This window comes from Topomyia yanbarensis, chromosome 2 (assembly GCF_030247195.1).
Source record: "Topomyia yanbarensis strain Yona2022 chromosome 2, ASM3024719v1, whole genome shotgun sequence".
Lineage (NCBI taxonomy): Eukaryota > Metazoa > Arthropoda > Insecta > Diptera > Culicidae > Topomyia > Topomyia yanbarensis.
Window position 1 is genome coordinate 173,433,330 of NC_080671.1, and position 21,669 is coordinate 173,454,998.

General features: G+C 43.2%; 1 protein-coding gene across 1 annotated transcript in view; it reads left to right on the forward strand.

Annotated features, from left to right (window-relative positions):
• The window catches only part of LOC131682153 (laminin subunit alpha-1), a 465,292-nt gene that overhangs the window by 433,098 nt on the left and 10,525 nt on the right, over window positions 1–21,669 (forward strand). Inside the window, exons 15-20 of the mRNA XM_058963402.1 lie at window positions 11,953–13,425; window positions 13,485–14,237; window positions 14,298–15,371; window positions 15,849–16,010; window positions 16,071–16,518; window positions 16,580–16,716. Coding sequence (XP_058819385.1) covers window positions 11,953–13,425; window positions 13,485–14,237; window positions 14,298–15,371; window positions 15,849–16,010; window positions 16,071–16,518; window positions 16,580–16,716 — 4,047 coding nt within the window. The remainder of the gene's footprint in view (window positions 1–11,952; window positions 13,426–13,484; window positions 14,238–14,297; window positions 15,372–15,848; window positions 16,011–16,070; window positions 16,519–16,579; window positions 16,717–21,669) is intronic.

Genomic DNA, 21,669 nt, shown 5'->3' on the forward strand with positions numbered 1-21,669 from the left:
TTATTTCCACAGTATGAACCGGTAGCCGCCACGTAATGCGAGGCTCAGGATAAACACGAAGACGAAGCTCGACGAGGAACTGGTAGCAGTGACAAAAGAACCAAGAAGGCCGCGGAACCAGACGGTATCTCCATCGTGGCTCTGAAAACAGCAATCCTAACGAAACCGGATATGTTTAGGACCGCCTTGCAAAAGTGTTTCGACAATGGTAACTTCCCCGACATCTAGAATCGCAAAAGCTGGTGCTGTTGCTGAAGCCAGGAAAGCCCCCTGGAGATCCTTCTATGCATGTTGGATTTAGTCGGTAAGGTGTTTGAAAAAGTAATCCTCAACTTTACATTATACGCGGAGGGATATAATGGTCTATCCAATATGCAATTCGGTTTAGGAAAAGTAGATTCACTGTGGACGCCGTACGAACGGTTGTGGAAACTATGGTGGCTGCACAGAAACAAAAGAGAAGAGGAAACCGTTACTGCGGAGTGGTTACACTAGACGTAAAAAATGCCTTCAACAGCGCTAGTAGGGCTGCAATCTCAGATTTGCTGCACAGACTGAGAGCTCCTCCCAAGTAACAGTTGAAGTTTTATAGAATTCTACAAGTGCAATCTAGGTTTTATGAGTGCCTACAAAACTAACATAAAACCTCAATTATTACTAGGGCTGAGTACCTCTGTAGTACTCTGAGGAGCTACTTCCAGAACCGGAGACGGATCTACAAAACTGAGAACGGAACAAGAATTGCAACAGTGGGCGTATCGTAGGGTTCCATACTCGGTCCAATTCTTCAAAATGATATACCCGATGGAGCTTTGAAGCTGCTACGGGGCGTGAAGATTGTTGGTTTACCAACGACGTAGTGCTTCTAGTGGTCCGCGAATCACTGGAGGAAGTAGAAGTACTCGACACAGAGGCGATGTACGCCGTGGAAAACTGGATACGCAAAAAGAAACTGGCGCTAGCTCGCCATAAAACCAAAGGAGCTATGAAAAGCAACAAAAAGGCAGTGTATCATGCGAAAAATTCGGTTGGAGAGTATATCATAGATTCAAAGCGTGAAGTCAGACAATAGGGAGTGATGATAAACTTTAATAGCCACACTGACTATGGATGTGGGAAGACCGGCACTATCTCGGATCATGCCCAACAATTCTACGATCAGCAGTAGTGTGAACGACTGGCGAGCGTCTCCACATTGCTGCTCAGTTTCGCAGGACCCGTATGGGTTACGGCACTGCAGACGAAGAAGAACAGACGTCGGCTGAACAGCACGTTCAGGATGGTGTCCATCGCGTATCGAACTATATTTTTGGAGGTAGTCTACGTGATAGCTGGAACGATACCCATAAACCTTCTACTCGAAGTAGATAGCAAGTGTGGCAGGAATTGAGACACTAGAGGAGCTCATAAATGAACCCGAGCTGATACTTTATGCAAGTGGCAACATCAGGGGGATAACGCCATAAATAGATGGACCCATCGACTATTCTCACGCCTGTCGGTGTGGGTGAACAGAGCGCACGACGAAATGAACTTCCACAAGACCAAGCTGTCTAACTTTGACGAAAAAATCCGTACGCCATGCAGGTGACCATGGTGAGCGATCGTGCTTCGTTGCGGAATGGTGAACAAATTTTTTCATCGGAGCTGGTCAGCTTACACATGACGCAGTTCTTGTCTGGTCACGGCTGTTTCAAGAAGTATCTGAACAGGTTCAGACACACAAGATCACCGTTCTGCATTGTGTGCGGTGATTCACTTAGGAATCGTTTATGAACGTGGTCTTCGAATGCCTGCGAATCTAGTAGGAAACGAAAAATTTGTCGGTGGGGACGTCTACATGAACAATATTGTCCAAAGAATGTGTGCGGACGAATAACAATAGAACGCGGTGAATATAACAGTCGTTCAGATCATGTCAGTGTTACAACAAAGATGGAGAGAAGGGCGACGACTTGCAACGTAGCAGTACACGGCTTTGGCTCAATGAGGCGTCTATGAACATGAAGTCTCACTTCAACCGGAATCGTCGGACTGACCATGGCACTCGGCAAGTCAGTATACCGAAGAGAGATAAAGGAGTCCAGCAAACGCGATCGGAATAGGGGTTGATCTGTCGTCAGGAACTATACTAGATCCACCGCCGGCGACTAGTTCGAGTAGATCATGATGTAGCACCAGCAAATGGTCGTCGGGGTACCTGTGAACTGGACATCCTCCCACACTGAATCTCTGAACCGATATCGGCATGTGCCCGGGTAGCATCGATTTCGGAAGATCTTCCACCGCCGGGGAACTCCTCGTCAGAGTAGAAAATATCAACCGTAGGGGATTACGAGTAGTCTGTAGCGAAATGCTTGAATCGTCGGGACATTAGTGAACCGGACGCAATCCTCTAATCGCTAGCAGACATCGGCACTCTACAGGACAGCATCGAAGGTAGGACAACGCGTCCGTCAACGGTTTCGGGAACGCAACAAACCACCAGTTTAGCGTCGACTGTTAGCCACCCTCCACCCGGAATCACTGAATCGACCACGGCATGTGCAACATCATGGGAGTGCGCAGCAACAGGAGTGATGTTGCGGTGATGAGATCAGCGAGCTAGCATGACCAGCTAGACCTGGGATTAAGCGAAGTGCACTTCGAAGTGGTAACTTCAAATGGAATCCGGGCGGAGCATGCAAAACTCTTGGTGGAATTAAGAGGAGATGGGTTCGGAGTTATCTTATCTGATGGACAAAATCGGTAGTATGGTCCTAACTACTGAACACGTACTGAGCTGGTGTAAAAGATTTACCAAGTAAAAAAAACGTTCACGCACCTTTCTCAGATCATATCAATCCCTTGGGATAACCAGTTGTATTTTTACTTTGGATTCGTGATCGTCCGAAAAAGCAAGGGACTACTCTACCAGGATTGTTCGAACTCAATCACCCGGATCGAGCACCAATCGACCAAAAGCAAGGTCTTCTCCAACTAATCTGTCCATTAAAATTACCTCCTTTTAGCCGATCCCTCTCCGAATACATGCATTCAATGAACGTGGTTGTCCAGCAGGCGCTGTTATTGAGATCCATGACTGAACCAGAAATCGTAGAACCACGTCCCCGTTGACCACTTCCTCATCCTGAAATCTGTGCAGGCAGTGTTAGAAACCCGAGACACCTGGCGAATGCCACAAAGGAGGCAAGAGGTTCGAAATGCGAGCCCCATATAGAAAAGTTGTCATATCCCGACAGAAGCCGGATCAGCCCACAGGCGACCAGAAGATGGTGATCATAGTTTGCACAACCCAGAAGATGAAGGCTACTTAGCTCATTAATGTTCGCCACCCTATTGCTTGATAGCAATTCGAACAACACGCCACTGGTCATCTTTCTCTGGCTTCATTCTTCCGGTACATATGCCTATTCGCATCAGCATCCGTCCCTACGATGATGTGCTTCAAGAGCGGTCATTTCGGGTTCGGAATTCCTTTCTTCTACATCTCCGTCACTTGCTTAAACAGCAGTCAACGATAAGACCTTATTCCAGGAAAAGGCCTATGTTAACCCAAGTCTATGCATCAACTGCAGATACGAACAGAAAGTGTCCTTAGTTTGTCGAGGAGGAGCAGATCACCAATGTACCCGGTAATTGGCGAAAGTCCAATTTTATCCCTGCCAGTTTTTTACAAAAACGCAACAGCAAACAAACGATTTTCCTCTACAATCTTGCAGCCGAATATTCGCAAAACGACACGCCGTCATTAATCTTCAATACAATACATTGCTGGGTACGCAGCAGTCAATTTAACCTCAGTCAACTTTACACCCCGAAGGTAGCAACTGTGCCTTTTAGTGAAACCAGAACTTTTACCCATCTGATATGTCTTGCATTGCAACAAAGTCACATTAGGGAGTGCAGAGTTCCTGCTCTCTGGTTCGGCTACAAATACACATGGAAACCCTCCAGTGGAGCGAACAATCTTATCAAATAATCGGATTCGACATCCCATCTACCGCGACACTGATCTAATGAAAACAAAAAGCCGCAGTGGAAACGAAATCGTTGAGATCAACAAACATTACAATGTTGTGGACTGCGCCACTCTCATCAGAGCGAGTTCCACTTATGTCTTGATTCTGATTCCACTTATGTCCCAGCTCTACCCATCGCTTCCACCACCACCACCACTAAGCTGAAACAGCGACATTTTTTCCCATTCTAATATCGTCTGACAGACAAGTTCCAGCTCCATCACGACGACCTCGTTGGCAATACGATCCTGCCGACTGGCCAACATACGAGCAATAGAGTGAAGTTGCCTTACTCTTGACTACTTTTCAACAGCAGATGAATTTAAACTCATCGTGTTTCAGGCAGTAACTGCTAGCGTCCCCCAAGCCGCGCGATTGAAGCCGAGTCAGAATTTAAATACCTGCTAGATCTAGACTTGACGTACCGACCACCGAATTCTTGGGAGAGTCAACGCTCGCAACGATACACCGGTTTTGGTCACGAATTCAATGGGATTTCAACCAGAAAGCCATCAAATTTATGAGTTATTTCTCCTTGTTTACCACCGACACCGCAGTACAACCGTCCTTTGTCAATCGGCGGCGGAATTTGGAATGGAATCCTTTTCTTTAAAACTCCTGACAGGCCGACAATAAACCCTTCTCTGATTTTGAGCTAAACCACACATTTACATTAGCTCAGAGAAAGCAGCTGGCCTAGATGCTATCGGTTATCTGGTTCCAAGAAATATTGCTCAGCAGCTTGAACCAAGTGTGAGACCGCGGTTTGTTGCCGAAAAATTGACCTGATTGTTCCAATTCCAAAAAAAAAAAAAATGCGATGAAGACTGACGAACACTCATCGAGGATTTTTCATTCCGATAATGCCTTGGTTTGGTGGGAAAGCATGTTCCCCGATCGCTGGAATGGGGCCCAAGTAACAATTTTATAGTTGTTTTATTGGCATTAATTACACTTAGATTGCATTTGTAATATCCAAACAAAAACTGTTACTGGATGTAACTGGAAATCTTGAACAGTTACTTCAAAATTACCTCAGCAACTGTAAGTGCAAAGTTAGCATTGGCGGTCACTAGTCAGATACGTTTAACGAAACCGACGGAATACCCCAGGGGTCCTCGTCGTCATGCTTTTCTTACTGAGCCTAAATTCTTCGTTCACAGTCTGTGTACTCAGATGACGTTGTATTCTTGGTCTTCTAAAAGCAGGTTCATTGCATAAGAAGAAAGCAGTCATACGACGGGCAAACTAGGTTGGCTTCAACATAGCGGCACCTAAGTTTATCATCACACACTGTTGCAAAACACACACCACCTGTTCCGCTCCAGCTCGCAGGTGTTTTTGTTTCCTGCCGATCGTCTACCTTCTCATCTCTTCCAGAGAAGAATCCAAAATCGCTACCATCTAACTAAGCAAGCCTGTGGGATCAGATGCCACTGCTCTAGCGCTACGATATTTAAAAGGCGACAGCGGTCTGGACATGGCAGTAGATTCAGCTAGTCTTGTCATGGGAGATGAAACTTACGAATTTTTGCTGTTTGGTCTTGAACCTAGTATTCTAACGGGTGTTCAATAAAAAATAAGAATGATTTCAATACCTTTCTGTAATTAAAGTAAAGAGCGTAATTTTTTTTTCTCCAAGAGAATTGTTCTCTGGACTCCCTAGAAATGGGTGGTATGTTTTTTTTCGCTCGGGTTTTGTCAGTTCAATCGAAGATGGCGTCGAACCAGCAAGCACTCCGCGAGCGTGTTGTACGGTTTGCGAAACGCATGGTCATCGTGAAAAAAGTTTATGGTAGACCACTTTCGGGACGAAAACGTGCCCGTAAGTACAGTTTACCGGATTCTGGCATCCCTGAGCGTGGAGCGGAAGGCCGGTAGCGGCCGTCGGGCGAAGATAATGACGAAGAAGAAGAAGAAGGAAGTATTGAAAAAACTGTTCGATAACAAAGATGGAACGAGTTTGCGTGACGCCGGCCTAAATTATCACTGCTCCCATACCTTGATTCACCGAACCCTCAAGATGAAGGACATCGTCTGTTGGAAGAAGACTCGGTCCCCCGAGTACACGGACAAGATAGCGATCGTGAAATCTCAGTGCCGGTGGATGACGAAGAACTACCGCGGAATGTTGTTCGTGCTGGACGACGAAAGTTACTTTTCGATCTCGAAGACTCACATTCCAGGAAAGGACAGCTACTATTCCAGTGACAAGTCGGCCACACCCCCGAAGTAAAACATAAGTTTAGGCATGAATTTCGAAAAAAAGTTTATCTGTGCATCGTCATGTCGCACAGAGCAATTTCAAAGCCGTGGTTCAAGCCGAGCAGTCTAGCGAGCAATGAACAAATGTATCAGGAGCAGTTTCTTGAGAAAATTCTTCTGCCATTCTTAAAGGAGCATCATGCGGATGGAAAGTAGGTCTTCTGGCCGGACAAGGTGTCTTCCCATTACGCCAAGAAGACGCAGGAGTATCTTGAGCAGAAAAAGATACCGTACGTGCCGAAAGAAAGGAACCCGACCAACTGTCTCCAGTGCAGTCCCATTGAGAATTATTTCGATTCCCTCAGTGTCCTAGTGTACAAAAATTATTGGCGAAGCAGTTGACCACTAGGATCCGGAATTGTATCTGGAAGATGGACGTCAGTGCCGTCCAGCGCTCTTGTGAGAGCATCGTGACTAAGTTGCGTCGAACGGATAGGGCCACTTCTCCAATATTCATTGTCGTTTTTTTTGAAGAATAAACAGGTTTTTAATGAAAAATACTGAATTCGTTGATTTTTTCTTGTTTTTTAACTACATGACTGAAAAAAATCTCGTTTTACATTTCTTATTAAAGAAATGTATAGAATTCGCTCAAACTTTCAAGATTTTTTCCGAGGCCCGGAGGGCCGAGTCTTATATACCAATCGACTCAGCTCGACGATTTGGGACAATGTCTGTGTGTGTGTGTGTATGTAACGGACAAATTCTCATTCGTGTTTCTCAGCAATGGCTGAACCGATCTTATCCAAACCAATTTTAAATGAAAGAACTAAAAAACAGTATGAACGCTATTAATTTGTTTTTGATTCTGATGTTTAGTTTCCAAGATATGAATGTTTGAATGCGTAAAAATGGCGTTTTTCGCAGTTTTTTTAAATTATCTGCCGAAATTGACAATATAGATTAACAATTTATATGTTTTTAGACAGCTTTAACAAATACCTTTCGAACAAGCTATAGATTGCTGAAATCGGACTATTATCAAAAGAGATATTTAACATTAAAGGCGGACGAAAGATTTTTATCATTTCCCATTGCCAGAAATATGACCAAAAACATGTAATCTATTATTAACGCCAAAACGGCTTATTTTAGGTCAATAGTATCTTCGGAGAATTTAATGGTGGCAATATGCCCTTTCTTTTGGTATTGTGCTTTTGCTGATTAATCCCCCTATGAGTGAGATATTTTTACAAATTTTCTTGGAAGTGATTATATCGAAATGGTGTCTTCAGCAAATTTGTCGCTCTTACTTTTGTGAATAACTTTACTAAAGACTTTAAATATCTATTTTGAATACTTTAAAAGTTATGGCTTGTTGTTTGTTGATTACTCCTTCTCGCCTATTTATTGTTCAATATAGTAATAATCCATTGAAATAAGCTAAACATTATTTCGATAAAACGAATTTTGTATTTCATTTTACTATCTACAACCGCTAGAAATAATCACCGAACATTTCCAAGTTGTCTGGAAGGAACTTGATAACTTATCAGTGCAAAAATGTTCATTTGTGCGAACCTTCTGACTGCCATTTTTCTAACTTATAACCATCGGATTGATCTGAAACATATCGGAAATTGAAAAGCGAAATAAATAACTCCAAGCAACGGCGTAGCCAAGAGAAGGTTTTGGGGTTAACACTTTCCGAATGTAGAGAGGAATTTATGAAAAATGACAATTTACATTCGACTCTAGCAGGTCCTGATCGATTTTGATGAGAATTTGATTTTTGTTGTATGACCAATTATATGTATAGGTTAAATTTTTTTTTGGCTCAGTACAATATACATAACCCCTTTAGGAAAATTCAGTTTTCCCACCACAATGCATTGATTGAGGAATTTAGATATTTTATTAACAGAGCATTAGCAATAATTCGTTTGTATGTCTATTTTATGGGCCATTTTTTCGCTTTCCCATTGATTTGAGATTTCTAGCACTGATGTTGTCCTATGCTGATTTGAGCGATTCTCTGAGTCCTGCCACTATCCCATGTAGTATGTGTTATCAAAAACATCGCGAAGCATCAAGTTCTAAATGTTCTCAAACGATATAATATCCAAAGAGAGTGATAAGAGTTATAAGAAATGTCTCATCACACTGTTAGGTGGATTAAAAGCGTTTTTTATTGAACACCCGTTGAGATACCGTAGGTTATGGAATTCATCAGCAGTTGTGTATGTTAAATTTAACTGACGATGTCCTTGTAGTGATACATGAACATGAGTTCCCTGTCCAGGGAAACGGCTACATTCTTGAGGAGCGGTACGCGCGTATGGAAGCATTCAGAGATGGTAGGAGAGTGAGTGACATTTTTCTATGCTTAACGTCAGCAAGTTTGACGAGCACCAGCCAGGATATGCTGAAGCTCCTAGTAATCAAGTATACTGTTAATGACCTCGAATAATTGTGTATCGTCAGCATATAATAAACAGCAGATAGATGGCAGTAGCAAAGTAACATCATTAATGAAGATTAAAAACAGAAGCGGTCTCAATGTATTCTGCAGCTTCAGACAGATTTGAAAATGTTTCCGAGGTGGATGAATCCACTTTTACGGAAACAGTGCGGTTCGTTAAGTATGACTCCAACCGCGCAACGATTGCCGAGGACGAGCCTAACCTCTTTAGCTTTCATATTCCGTGGTTAACTCGATCGAAAGCAAAAAAAATACACTGGGGCTGTGGTCCACTAAATGGTTGATAACAGTATATTAACTTTCTCCGGACAAAACCAGCCTAGAGGCCGTTTGGTATTCGGTGGGTTTAAATATCTCAGCCAAGAATTGATTCAATGAGTGCTGCTCTCATGTCGTAAGAGGCGACTGAAAACTGGTGTCTTCCTGTCAAGATGTTTCTCCGTGCCGAGCACTGAATGGCTGGTAGGACTAAACTATGTCAGTCGCACACGGAGTGTCGTGGCATACATCCTTGATTTGTTAAGTCCCTAGTACTCATTTCGGGGTTCGCTATAGGCGACTACTAATTAATCTTCAGCCAGGCATGGGAAAATTCATTCACTCGCGCGACTGTTGCTGACTGTGGATCACCAAGTAACCACAATTTTGTGCTCACTAAATAACGATGAACAACGCACCAAGGGAGAAAAGTAAAAACTTCACAGTAGGTCACTAGATAAGCAAACTGCGAATAAACAGTGAAGCTTAAAATTTTTAAGAGCAGCGTTGATTGTTCGCTCGTGAATGTTTATCACGTAGCTTCGCGAAGCTCATAAAGGTTTCTTGATGCATGAATAAAACATACCTCATATTTTTTCACAGGATTTTTTGCTGACAGAGTGCGTTATGGGTAGTTTTGTGATACACTACAAGTAATTTGATCTACTAAAGTTTTTTTGCGGTCATTTTTTCAGCGGTGCATTGTTGCAAGTTTTAAAAAACGTTGATTATCGGCTAGTTTTAAAACGATAGATGGTTTTCCAAGCATTAATTATTTGTACGAATAAGAAAATGAAATAAAACTATATAATGAAAATCCTATGCAAATCGCTAACCGCTCGAGAAGAGCTTTGCGAACGAAGCTATCCGCGTTGGGAAAGGATAGAATAAAGACGCAACTGATGTGCTTCTTCGTTGGTTGTTATAGCTTTGGCTCGCGTGTGTCCGTAGCTACAGGTTGCTAAGTATCATTTTCGAAGCTAACAGAATACATCACAACTGAAGAAAGCTTGCTTATGAAGTGCGAACGAACGGTTCACGATGCGATTTTTCCCAGACTTCAGCATATACTTACAGCATCTATGAATCAACCCAACCTTGTGCAGGATCGAAAAGCTTTCATAGCTTTGGTTCTAGAACCGTATTTCCATAAAGAATTCTTCTATGTAGGAAAGCTACTTTAACTCCGTCTTCGACGTATTAAACAAAAATGGCACGACAAATCCACGTGAAATGCCTCGTGCATGTTTACTTGCGAATAGTGTTATTGACGCATGTGTTATATCCGGCCTCACAACTCGTGTAATTTGAGCTGTCGCTATCAATCTAACTGTTGAGAACATGGACAGGAAATACGTCTGTTATTCGGCATCTTGTCCGCATAATGAATCATCATCTTTCGATGATTTTAAAAGGGTTGTATCAAATCGTGGCAGAAATGAGTTGCTTCTCATAATCTATGGTGATGCAAATGCCCACCACATGAATTGCGGCACAAGATCGAAAAAATGCAAACATTCACGCTTTTGCAACCCGGCGCCATCATCGTTGAAAAATGAGTTATTTTAATTATACATCAACATGATAATTTATGCCCAACTTCCATTATTTCAATCGTCCAATATGCCTAACGTATTTATACCTACTGGGGTACACCCGCATATCCCCAGTATTTACTTTGATGCCCAATAGAAATAATCGATAAAATCTGCTGCCTGTTGACTTAATGCGATCAACATAAATAGCACACACTGTTTTAAACAACAGCTTAAAATAGACAGGGTTACGATAAGAATCTAGCTAACTAGCGTTCAATGTTCTCGATACGTACAAACTAAATAACCATGATTTTATTTTTATTCTTTTATTCTTTTAAAATAAATCATAGCTTTTATACATGCAGCAAACTGTAGTATAACCAGTCGCTTGGATACAGTGGGATAAGTTGACAAGTTCGAGGTGTTCCCCAAAGCTAAAAACACTCGGCTGGAATGCTTTCCACATTTGAGAGCTATCGGTGTATGCTTCTCAAGTAGCTAACTGACACAGAGTGCCGATTTAAACACACACACACGTTGTTGTGGTGTTTAAAAACAAAGTGCAGAACAGCGCACTAGCAACGCTGACATTTAAATAGTCAAGGATGACGTTGTTCACAGAAGCGCAGCATACCGGGTCCCCAAATTTGTCGCCCTAGGGTAGGGAAGCGCAGACTTCTGTGTGGAAATGCATGGTATTTTGACTATACTTTACATTATTCAAACTTTCAAGGCCATCCTACCTATTCCATTTATCTATTGGTATCTGTTCATAGAAGATCTTCTGAGTGATATTGGAAAATATATCGAACATTTTTCGTGAAATGTTTGAAAATTAACGTACCCCCTTTTCGTTACACGCCATTTGTTTTGAATTTGCAAAGTGCACTCCCGTATCGTATAGAAAACAAACGCATAGATTTACGTAGTTATCACCGTTTTCAGTCCTGCTTCAATCGACTTAACGTTACTAACGAGACGGATGTCTCTCCAGTTAACGCTTGATTTTGACCCATCCAGCCCATCCAGTCGAAGAACTATATTCTATCATAATCTGCACAGTTCGTTTTGTTTAAAGGAATCGGACGGCGCCTTGAAATCCATAAACAGATGGTGAGTCCGCCAGTTGATTTATCGGAATTTATCCAGAATCCCAGAATAAACATTCGTCTGGCATTGATCGTCCTTGTCGAAAGACGTTTTGGTATTCGCCAAGGATGCCACCAACAAACGTAGTCTGCTAAACAGAACACGAGAGAGAACTTCTTAGGCGAGTTTGTGACTCTTCTTGAAGAAAGGATTTTTAAGGTCACCCAACTAATCCTTAAGTACTTCTTCTTCTACCCAGATCTTAATTGATCAGTTATACAAATGTCATATGTAAAACTCTTTCAAGCTAGAAATTTCTACCCATCAACCAATTTAAACACCTTTCTTTCTATTCCAGCTAAAACGCAACGCCACTCGATTGAACAAGCGTCTGAACAAACTGTCAAACCGTGCCGACGAATTCCGAGACATCACGGTGATTAAGGCTCTCGAACGGTCGGCAGCCCTAGCGGACGATATCCATGATACCAAGAGAGGTATCGAGCAAACGATTGCCGTTCTCCAAAACTACGGCTCCGGTGATCAACACATCAAGCTTCCGCTGGCTATACAGGAGGCGAACGATCTACTTGCGGATATAAAATTCAAGGTCGGACAAAGCCGACCTAAGGCGGAGGTGTTCGAGTGTGCCCTTCGGCAGTTTGACTACTGGAGTAACTTTTCAGATATCGTAGACCGCCAAAGCAATCGCCTGGATGATCTAAAGTTTGAGTTTGCTACTTTTCACAACCGAATGGATGACTTTGATCGGCTAAATCGAGAAGTGTTCAACAACGCAACGTTGACGGAAAGCTTCACGACGAAGAACAAAAGAAAATTGGATGAGCTGGATCGAGATTTTCTACAATCGGCAGAAATAGCCGACGAAATACAAAACTTTTTAGACAATAGCATTCTAGCGGAAAGCGCTGTACAGCATGAAAAACTTAAAGACAATTATCAGAAACTGGAGCAGGATAAGCAAAACTTGAAAGCCTTGAATGATGTGATGGAGGACACCATTAAAGAATTCGACCAAAAATATGATGAACTCGTGCGCGATGAAGTTCCCCTCGCAATTGCCTATGGCAAGCGCCTGAAAGAAGAGTCTGACCAATATCAGCTCAAGTTCAAGGATACAGAGGACGGAGCTGCGAATGCAATGAAAGCAAGTATGGCGTACGAGAATATAATTGGTGCTATCATTTCGGCTCAAGAACTGGCTGATAAGGCTACGGATAGTGCGAAAGCTGCTAATAATAAAGTGAATCCGTTAAGTGGCACTTCTCTGGTTGAGCGAAGCGAACACTCATTGAATGTTTCGACAAGCATTGAGAAGAAAGCCAACAAGGAACTGGAGAAAGCCAACGAACTCGACGAAGTCATGATCACGAAAGAAAAGAAAGTTGAGAGCCTACAGTACCGTCTTAGGCTGGCTGGAGTCGAAAACAACAAAGTGATGGAAGAGCAGGGTACAATCAATCGAGGGGACGCCATGAACAAGCTACAAGCAACGTTGGATCAGGCGAATATCGTTTCCGGTCAAATGAAGTTTGTGCGTGAGGAAGCCGTTACATTGAACAGTGATGTGTACAAATTGAAGCTAAAGCTCGCTAAGCTGGAGCCAGAATGGGACACCAAGTTTGGAATGGCCGAGGAAAACGTTTCGCAATCATTGGGTAATATTTTGAATGCCAAGAAAGAACTGAATGGGGTCGAAAAGTTGGCTAGGACTCAGAGTGAAAAGTTCCAGGCGTGGAATGTGTCTTTCTCCGCTCAGCTGCAGGAGTTGAAGGATAAAATAGCCCGTGCTAAGCATGCTGCTGAGGGGGTAAGTTTTTTCCTTCTAGCTCACCGATACTCATGATTGTAACTCGCTCTCATTTTCAGATTCGTGTGTCCTTGGAATCTAAGGATGGATGCATGCGTTCGTACGCTCCAATTTCCTATGGACCGTCAACAACCAACCGCATTCTGATGTCAGTAGCGTTGACCTCCGACAACAATGAGTCACCTTTGGTATATATCCAAGGCGAAGAGCGGCGATTCATTGCACTGGAAATGCATCAACGGAAAATACGTCTAGTTTGGAACCTTGGTGACGAGGAGGTGGTGATTACGCATCCAACGGAGATCAAACCACGCGATCCAAAGTACGATGATGCGTGGTACTTTATTGAAGCGAACCGAACGTTTAATCTGTGTAATCTCAATGTAAGACGAATGACTCACAGTGGAGTGTTAGTGGCAGCTAATGCCGTTTCGGGGGCGAGCAGTCCTGAGTTTTCGAAGCTAACTATGGGACCGAGCAGCAGGATTTGGGTGGGTGGAGTTCCCGATGAATTGAGAACGCCTGAGCTGCGAGCAAAACAGGGTTTAGGGTTGGTGCTGAGTCAGTTATACGTGGATCAACGACAGATCGGGTTGTGGCATTTCACATCCTCGAATGGTAACTGTGGAGGAGCTATGCTGGGGCCACAGGAAAGTTCAAGTACCTCTAACGAGCGACACTTCAACGGGGATGGATACGCTGTTTTGCAGAAGTCTTCTAGTCATAGAAGCAAGTACCAATTCAGCTTAACTTTGAGTTTTAAAACATTGGATGAAAATGCGCTAATTTTCCTAGCGTTGGATGAAATCAATGTAAGTATATTAGCGAATAGTTTCTCTCGACAGGACACTGAGTGAATTCATTCATTTCAGAACCGATCGATTTCATTAACCCTCTTCCAAGGACGGCTAGTTTTCCGAGTAGATTACGGAGGTGACTCAAAGCTAGAAATCAATACTACTAATCGATACAATACCGGTCAGTGGGTTGTAGTGGAAGCCGCTCGCTCATTCTCTAAAGGTAGTACGGATAACGGTATTCTAAAGGTGGATAACAAAGAGGAATTCCGTGGAGCTCCAACCAAACCGATCAACTCGGGAATGTTACCGAATCTTGGTAACAACTACTATCTGGGCGGTGTCCCACCAGGATTTAAATCAGGAACGACCAAAGCTCCTGGGGCTGACCATGCGTTTTTGGGCTGTTTGAAAGGTGTTCAGATAACTGGTGTATCCTATGATCCACTGGGTAGTTCCAGACACTTTGGAATAGAAGGATCCTGCGTTGACACAATCAACAGAGCCGGATTCTATGGAAATGGATTCGTGGAATTCCCGTCTCATAGTTTACGAAAACGAGCTAACTTTGGTTTTGTTTTCCGAACGCTAGAACCGAACTGTTCGCTATTGTTGTCTGGATTTCCTTCTAGCTTGTCCAATGACTTTGATTCGAAGGACATACGCGGTAACTATTCCGTATTTCTCTATGAAGGAAAATTGAATCTTTGGGTCGATTCTGGACCTGGTCGCGTTGAGATTGTTTCAAACAACACACTGAATGATGGTGAGTACCACGTAATCAGTGTGATTAAGCGTGGAAGAACAGTGGAGCTGAGGATCGATGATGAATTCCAAGGATCGAAAGGATTGCCGAAATCCCAAGCTTTGGTCAATATGCCCGGAGAACCGGGAGGTCTTTTCCTGGGAGGTGTTCCGGATGACCCAGCTTTTGATAGTTTATCCAAAACGTTTAACGGATTAAAAGGTGTCATCGCAAACGTAGTGTTCAACAACCGAACTATTTCGTTCGATCAAGCACTCAATTTCACCAATGTACAAATGGGTCGCTCGGGCCCACCAATGGGATCACATATTTTACATACTGCCCTTATGAAAACTGAACCGATCGGGCATAGTTTCAAACCATCACCAGAGGGATGCAACCGAGTAAGTACTCAATTGTTGACTGGAGTGAACTCCAAAGCAGGGTTTTTTAACGCTACAAGTAACCTCTTTCAAAAATTTCTGTACTTACAGAGTGTTGATATTACTAACGGTTGTTAGCGAAGTAGCGGCTCAGTGCTTCACACATCTAGTAATTTTAGTGGTTCTGCATGATCTATAATTAATGATTGTTGTTTCATTGCTTAGTTGTTTATTATTTAGTCGGTTTCACTTTCTTCTATTTCAAACTCATTGGTGATGGTGATCTCAAAATTATATATTAGAGTTAAACTATGTTCCTAGCGTACACATTTTAGTTCTACAACAAACTACTAAATCACACACACGTGGGTGTATCTGGTACTAAAATGGCACTAATTTTCACACAACATGCTTAGCATAGTAACAAGGTAAACTAGATTCTTTGTAGACATCAGATCAAATTTCGAATCTTTGGCGTAACCTGTTCATTCATTCCAGGTTGGAAGTTACTCGTACGAACCAAACGCCTTCAAGTACGGCGATAAGCAACAAAGCCATTCTATCGTCAACGTAGCTGCTCGTCACTTGTGGCAACGGAACTTCATCATCCAGTTCGATTTCCGAACATTCTACCCCAATGGGGTGCTATTTGTTGCATTGGTAAGTAAAACCTTTATTTTGCGCATCACTAAATAATAAAAACTATGTCCCCACTACCAGGGCTCAAAGGACAAAGCGAAACACTTTATCACACTGGCCCTTCGGGATGGTTTCCTGGCGCTGACTGTACGGGGACGAAAACGGGAACAGTTGTCGCTTCCCATGAAACTGAACGATGGCCAGTGGCATCATGTTTCGCTGAACAGCGTCAAAAAGAAGGCAACACTGAGCGTACAGATTGGAAACAGTCTCAGTTCGGCTCAAATTAAACTACCAAAGAAGTTGAATGCATCCAACAATCTGTTTGTTGGTGGCATTCCGGACGAAACGTTACTGCCAAAGGAGTTGCAACCGAAGCCGGAGGAGTTCAAAGGATGTCTGAGGAAGTTTTCGGTTAACAACAACACACAGGATCTGGCCCGTCCCGGGCGACATCTTAACGTGGGACAGTGTTTTCCACGAATTGAACAGGGTTCCTATTTTCCGGGAGATGCGTATGCAATCTACAGTGTGTATCGGATATGGATGTTTTATTTTCTGAAATGAAATCAATTTTATTTCTATTTTAGAACGCAATTTCAACGTGGGAACGTTCATGGATGTGGATCTGGAACTGAGAACATCAGAGGTCAATGGAATACTGATGAGCGTTGCTGACTCGATCAATGGCTTCCCGGCTTTTTCGATGGAAATTTCGAATGGAAACGTAAGTCATGAATGAATCATATCCTTGTCGTCACAATCGAAATATGCTCTTTTCTTTTTATGTTTAATTTTGTTATGATTATATTGTTGTGGGGGACGAATCGGTTAATCAAATGTTTGCCATTCTCATATAGAAAGGTTATGCAATCACTCTAAAAATCGTCAAGCTAATCCCGGCCCGGAGTGCCGAATGTCATATGTCATTCGATTCAGCTCGTCGAGATCGGAAAATGTCTGTGTGTGTATGTATGTGTGTGTGTTTTTTATAGTAAGGTTAAAAAAGCTTCAAAAGCCTGGCCTGTAGTGTATTGGCACTGTGTGGGACTCACGACTCACGTTCGTGCCTAACGATTAAAACATTCCTTAATTTTTACGCCCTTTATCCCCACGGAACTACGTCATCGTATTACTTCGGGGGGGGGGGGGGGGGGTTCGTTGCGCTTTTGTCGCACCTCTTTCTGCTGCTCTATCTCGGAGCCTCACTTGGTTCATGGAGTGACACGACCTATGAGCTTTGATTTAACTCTCGGTTCCTCTCCTGCTTCTTGTCTCCATCCATTACGTCGCCGTTTATTTCTCGTCCCTGTGGTGAGCCATTTAGGTGCAGATTCCCTGAGCCATTCAGCTCATGTTTCCGTGAGTCATTCAGCTCCCGGCCTTATCACGATCCGCTTGGATAGTGCTCAACGGTGAACTCATCCTACTCTGACCTATAGTTCCCCGACGGAGGAATTTCCCCCGACATCGATACTCGCTTTCTTGAGCCATTTAACTCTACTAAAATCTTCCAGCTTTCCCGCTTATCCTAGTCCGATTGAGAGTTCCCCGACAACGGAATTTCTTTCGTTACCGGTGTTTGTTTCGGGAGGCAATTAGCTCCCATTTTCGTAACGATTCTGTCGGGTAGTCCACGGCACCGAATCAGCCCTATCGTGAATTCCCCGGCGGCAGACCTCTTCCGATACCGCTGTACGTTTCTGTGAGCCATTAAGCTCCCCGCCTCGTCTATACGGTCTAGTCTCCGGCGGTGGACCTAGCCTACTCAACGGCCAGCCAGCATATGGTTCACTGGCGCTCCAACGACCCACTTCTGGCTATTCGACGCGGTCTACTCGGTCTAATCTCCGACGGTGGATCTAGCCTACTCACGAGCTACCCGGTAGAGTGTCGAGGTCGGTCCAGCGATTCCGGTGAAGCCTGACGTCCGGTTCGCTGGCGCCCCGACGACTCGAACTCTGTGCTACATCGCGTACTACTCAACTGGTCTCCGGCGGTGGACCCAGTCTACACCGTCGGTGAGTTTCCCGGCGGCGGAATTTCTCCCGAAACCCTATTTGTGATTCCACTGCGGCGTTCTAACCAATGTTGGTCCCTTCGCCACTTCCTTTTCAGCTCGGAGAGTATACTCGAAACAACTCTGTTGACAGCGTCCGGATATGTTCGTCGCGGCACATCTCTTCGACGATAATGTCCACTGTTATACCAGGCATACCCCTTCGGACTTCTTCGAATCTGGGGCATTCGAAGACCACGTGTTCCGGTGTCTCTTGCACGTTCACGTGTCCAATCCGATGTAGGTATTTCCGGAAGCATCCATGCCCGGACAAAAACTGCGTCAGATGGATGTTCACCTCTCCATGCTTCCTATGTACCCAAGTAGACACATTTGGGATGAGTCGGTGGGTCAACTTCCTTTCTCTGTGTAATCCCACTCTTGCTGCCACTTAGCCAACGAGTCCGCTCGAACCAGTCTCCTTGCATTACGTTAATTTCTCCGCTGGTAGCATTCTACGTCTTCAGCCAGAGTGATGCAGATGGGAATCATCCCGGCAATTACGCATACCGCCTCCGACGATATCGTTCTGTACGCACTCGCGACACGAACAGCCATTAGGCGAAAAGTGCTTGTCAACTTCGTCCGGTTCTGCTTTGAGTTCAGCGCAGCAGCCCAGGCCGGTACGCCATATCTCAGGATTGTGGATGAGACACCCGCTAGGAGACGTCTCGTGCTGCCTCTTGCCCCTCCGTGATTCGGCATGATCCTTGCCAAAGCGCTAGTTGTCCTCGCAGCCTTCTCACATACATATTCGACATGGCAGTTGTAATTCAACCGATCGTTAATCATCACACCCAGGTGCTTTAGCGCGCGCATCGATGGAATGGATTGTCCCCCGACGCTGTTCTCGAGACGCTGGATTTGCTTACGGTTGCTAACCAGCGCTACCTCAGTCTTGTGGTGAGCCAGCTGCAACTTGACGTTAACCATCCAGGTTTCCAATGCTGGATCTCCTGGTGGTTTCCATGGTTTTGGCAGTAACACCAGCTTCTGGATCTTCCATCTATCCGGGAAGTAGCCATCGTCCAGGCATTTCTGTAGGACTATCCTGAACATGTCCGGAAACGCCAGGATCGCAGTCTTCAGTGCCACGTTGGGGATGTATGTGTGTGTGTACGTATGGGTGTATGTGGAAAAAAATGTCGCCTCTGTTTCTCAGAGATGGCTGGACCGATTTGCACAACCTTAGTCCGAAATGAAAGGTACAACCTTCCCATCGGCTGCTATTGAATTTTTTGTTGATTGGACTTCTGGTTCAGGAATTACCGGTTGAAGAGTGCAACCACACAGCAAATTCTCATATAAACTGAAATGAAAAATTCTCAAAGGGAGGAGTAGGGGAAAATTTCCAAATCGAATTTGTATTTTTGATGCCAAATGTCTTTAAAATGCATGAAACGTCGAGATTTGATGTATTCTCGAAAAAATTTTTTTTTGGCGAAAATTGACTTTTTTGGACTTTGGCACCTTTTTGCCTTTTCCATATAGAAAGGTTATGCAATCACTCTAAAAATCGTCAAGCTAATCCCGGCGATTTTTTTTTACTTTTTTAGGCGTAGGTAGGAGTAACCAGTGAGGGGTTGCTACTTTAAAATTGAAACTAGTTTAAAATTTCTTATCAAGTTGAATATTTTTGGCAGGGTTCGGACCCCCCGGATCCTCTTCCTTGATCCACCGCTGGTTTTAAGCGATGTTTCAGTGTCGACACATAGCATCTCAAGATCGTGGCTGTCGATCCATTTTATGTATGTGCAAATCGTACTGAATATGTAATATTCATTTCCACCGTTGTATTGAACATAACCAGCCATGGAATCGTAGTTTGGACAAATGAGAAAGGTGCAATTGCAGCACTAGGTGGATTAAAACAGGTTTTTCGTTGTAACATCGCACCTTTTTTCAATTCTGTGTACTTCTGAACGAATTTGAGTCGGTTCTGTTTGTTGAAGACTTTTTGTTCCGGTTTTCCTCAAAGTTTCATGCTGTAAATGCACGGCGCATTTTCTAAGAACTATCTCTGAGTATTATTGGAACATCGAATTTTTCTGCAAGACAATCGGTGTTAGGTTTTTTCATCCCGTTCACTTGACCCTTAAGGCACAAAAACTTGTGTACACTTTTGACGGACGTTAAATTTATATTTCATATACAAATAATATTTTTTCCACCGCATTAAAACTAATGCCAGGACCAATAATATTTGTTAGTTTGCTTCCACCAATGCAACTCACGCATTATTTTTTTCTTGGATGCGGTGAAATGTATGTCGATTTAAGTTTACAATGGGAATTACCGATTAAAATTATTTCAATCAGATTGGAACGTTTATCTCGATGAGGTTTTAAAACATCCAAAATACAATTTTGATGTTTTGTCCAGCTAGACTAGTGTCGTGCAACTGTACAACCTCTAATGGAGGGTGTCAATCAAAAATGTTGAGTATTTTACACAAATTCATCCCAAAATTTGACCGACATTACTTAAGCTGAAAGAAATAATATACTGAATTACTGTAAAACTTTATTTTTTCCGATAGCTACCCTTGTAACAATTAAGTTTTAGGGTACTCCTGAAGCCTTCCTTAAAACTTAGGTTGTACTTGTAGTGTCCTATGAAACTAGAAATGCTTTTTTGGGTATAACCGAATTACCTATCAATCTAAAATGTCACCATAATTTTCGACTCACTCTGTATGTTACTATATTGCCTTCGACTTGGAAACTGAAGTAAAACCGTCAAACTGTAGAAATTCCTCGAGATTTTCAATGCAAAACTCCTGAAACACTTCTGATTCAAAATGAGTGCTCTGATCACTGGTGATTAATTTTGGAGTACCATATCGTGAAATCTGTTCCGCGTTATAGGCTATTTCTACCGTTCCTGCATCATGTCCTGAAGTGATATCGCCTCTGGCCAACGTGAAAAATCTATTGACGATTGTGAGTAGATGACTGAATCGCTTGGATGGCAACAGTCGCCTCGACATGAATAAGGTGATGAGCTTATTTTCGCCATGTTTCACTCTCCTTAATCTAATCCTGTTGGTTAGAGCAGCGTTTGTCATCTTTGTTTAACGCATTGTGTCAAATAGTAGCGCAACAATAGTGGTACCGGATTCGAGTTTTCGTGGCGCTTAACCATCCGGAAGTCGCGCTACTGACACTCTCTTACGAATTTCGTGACGTCCTTGTTTATTGAAGTCCAAGCAAATCTATCGGTTATGGCTTTTCTTGTGGCTTTGATTCCAGAGTGTGCCAATCCATGTGTCTGACTCATCAGGTGAAGATTAAGCGTGTGGCTGTAATCCACTAGGAGGTTGATAACAGTCTATTATCTTTCTCTGGACAAAACCAGCCTAAAGGGCGGGTGGTATCCGACGGGATGAAGTATCTCAACCAGGAATTGATTTGCTCCCATGTCGACTGAAAACAGGAGTCCTCAAGTCAAGGCGTTTTTCCGTGTCAAAAATGATAAATCCCACAGAAAAAAAATGTTGTAGGAGTGATTTTCACATAATTAGTCCAATTTTTGAATAGAAATATTGAAAAAAAATTCTTCATCGACTCCTACACTGAAAAAAATCGACTTTAAAAACTTATAGTCGATTTACAAAAAACC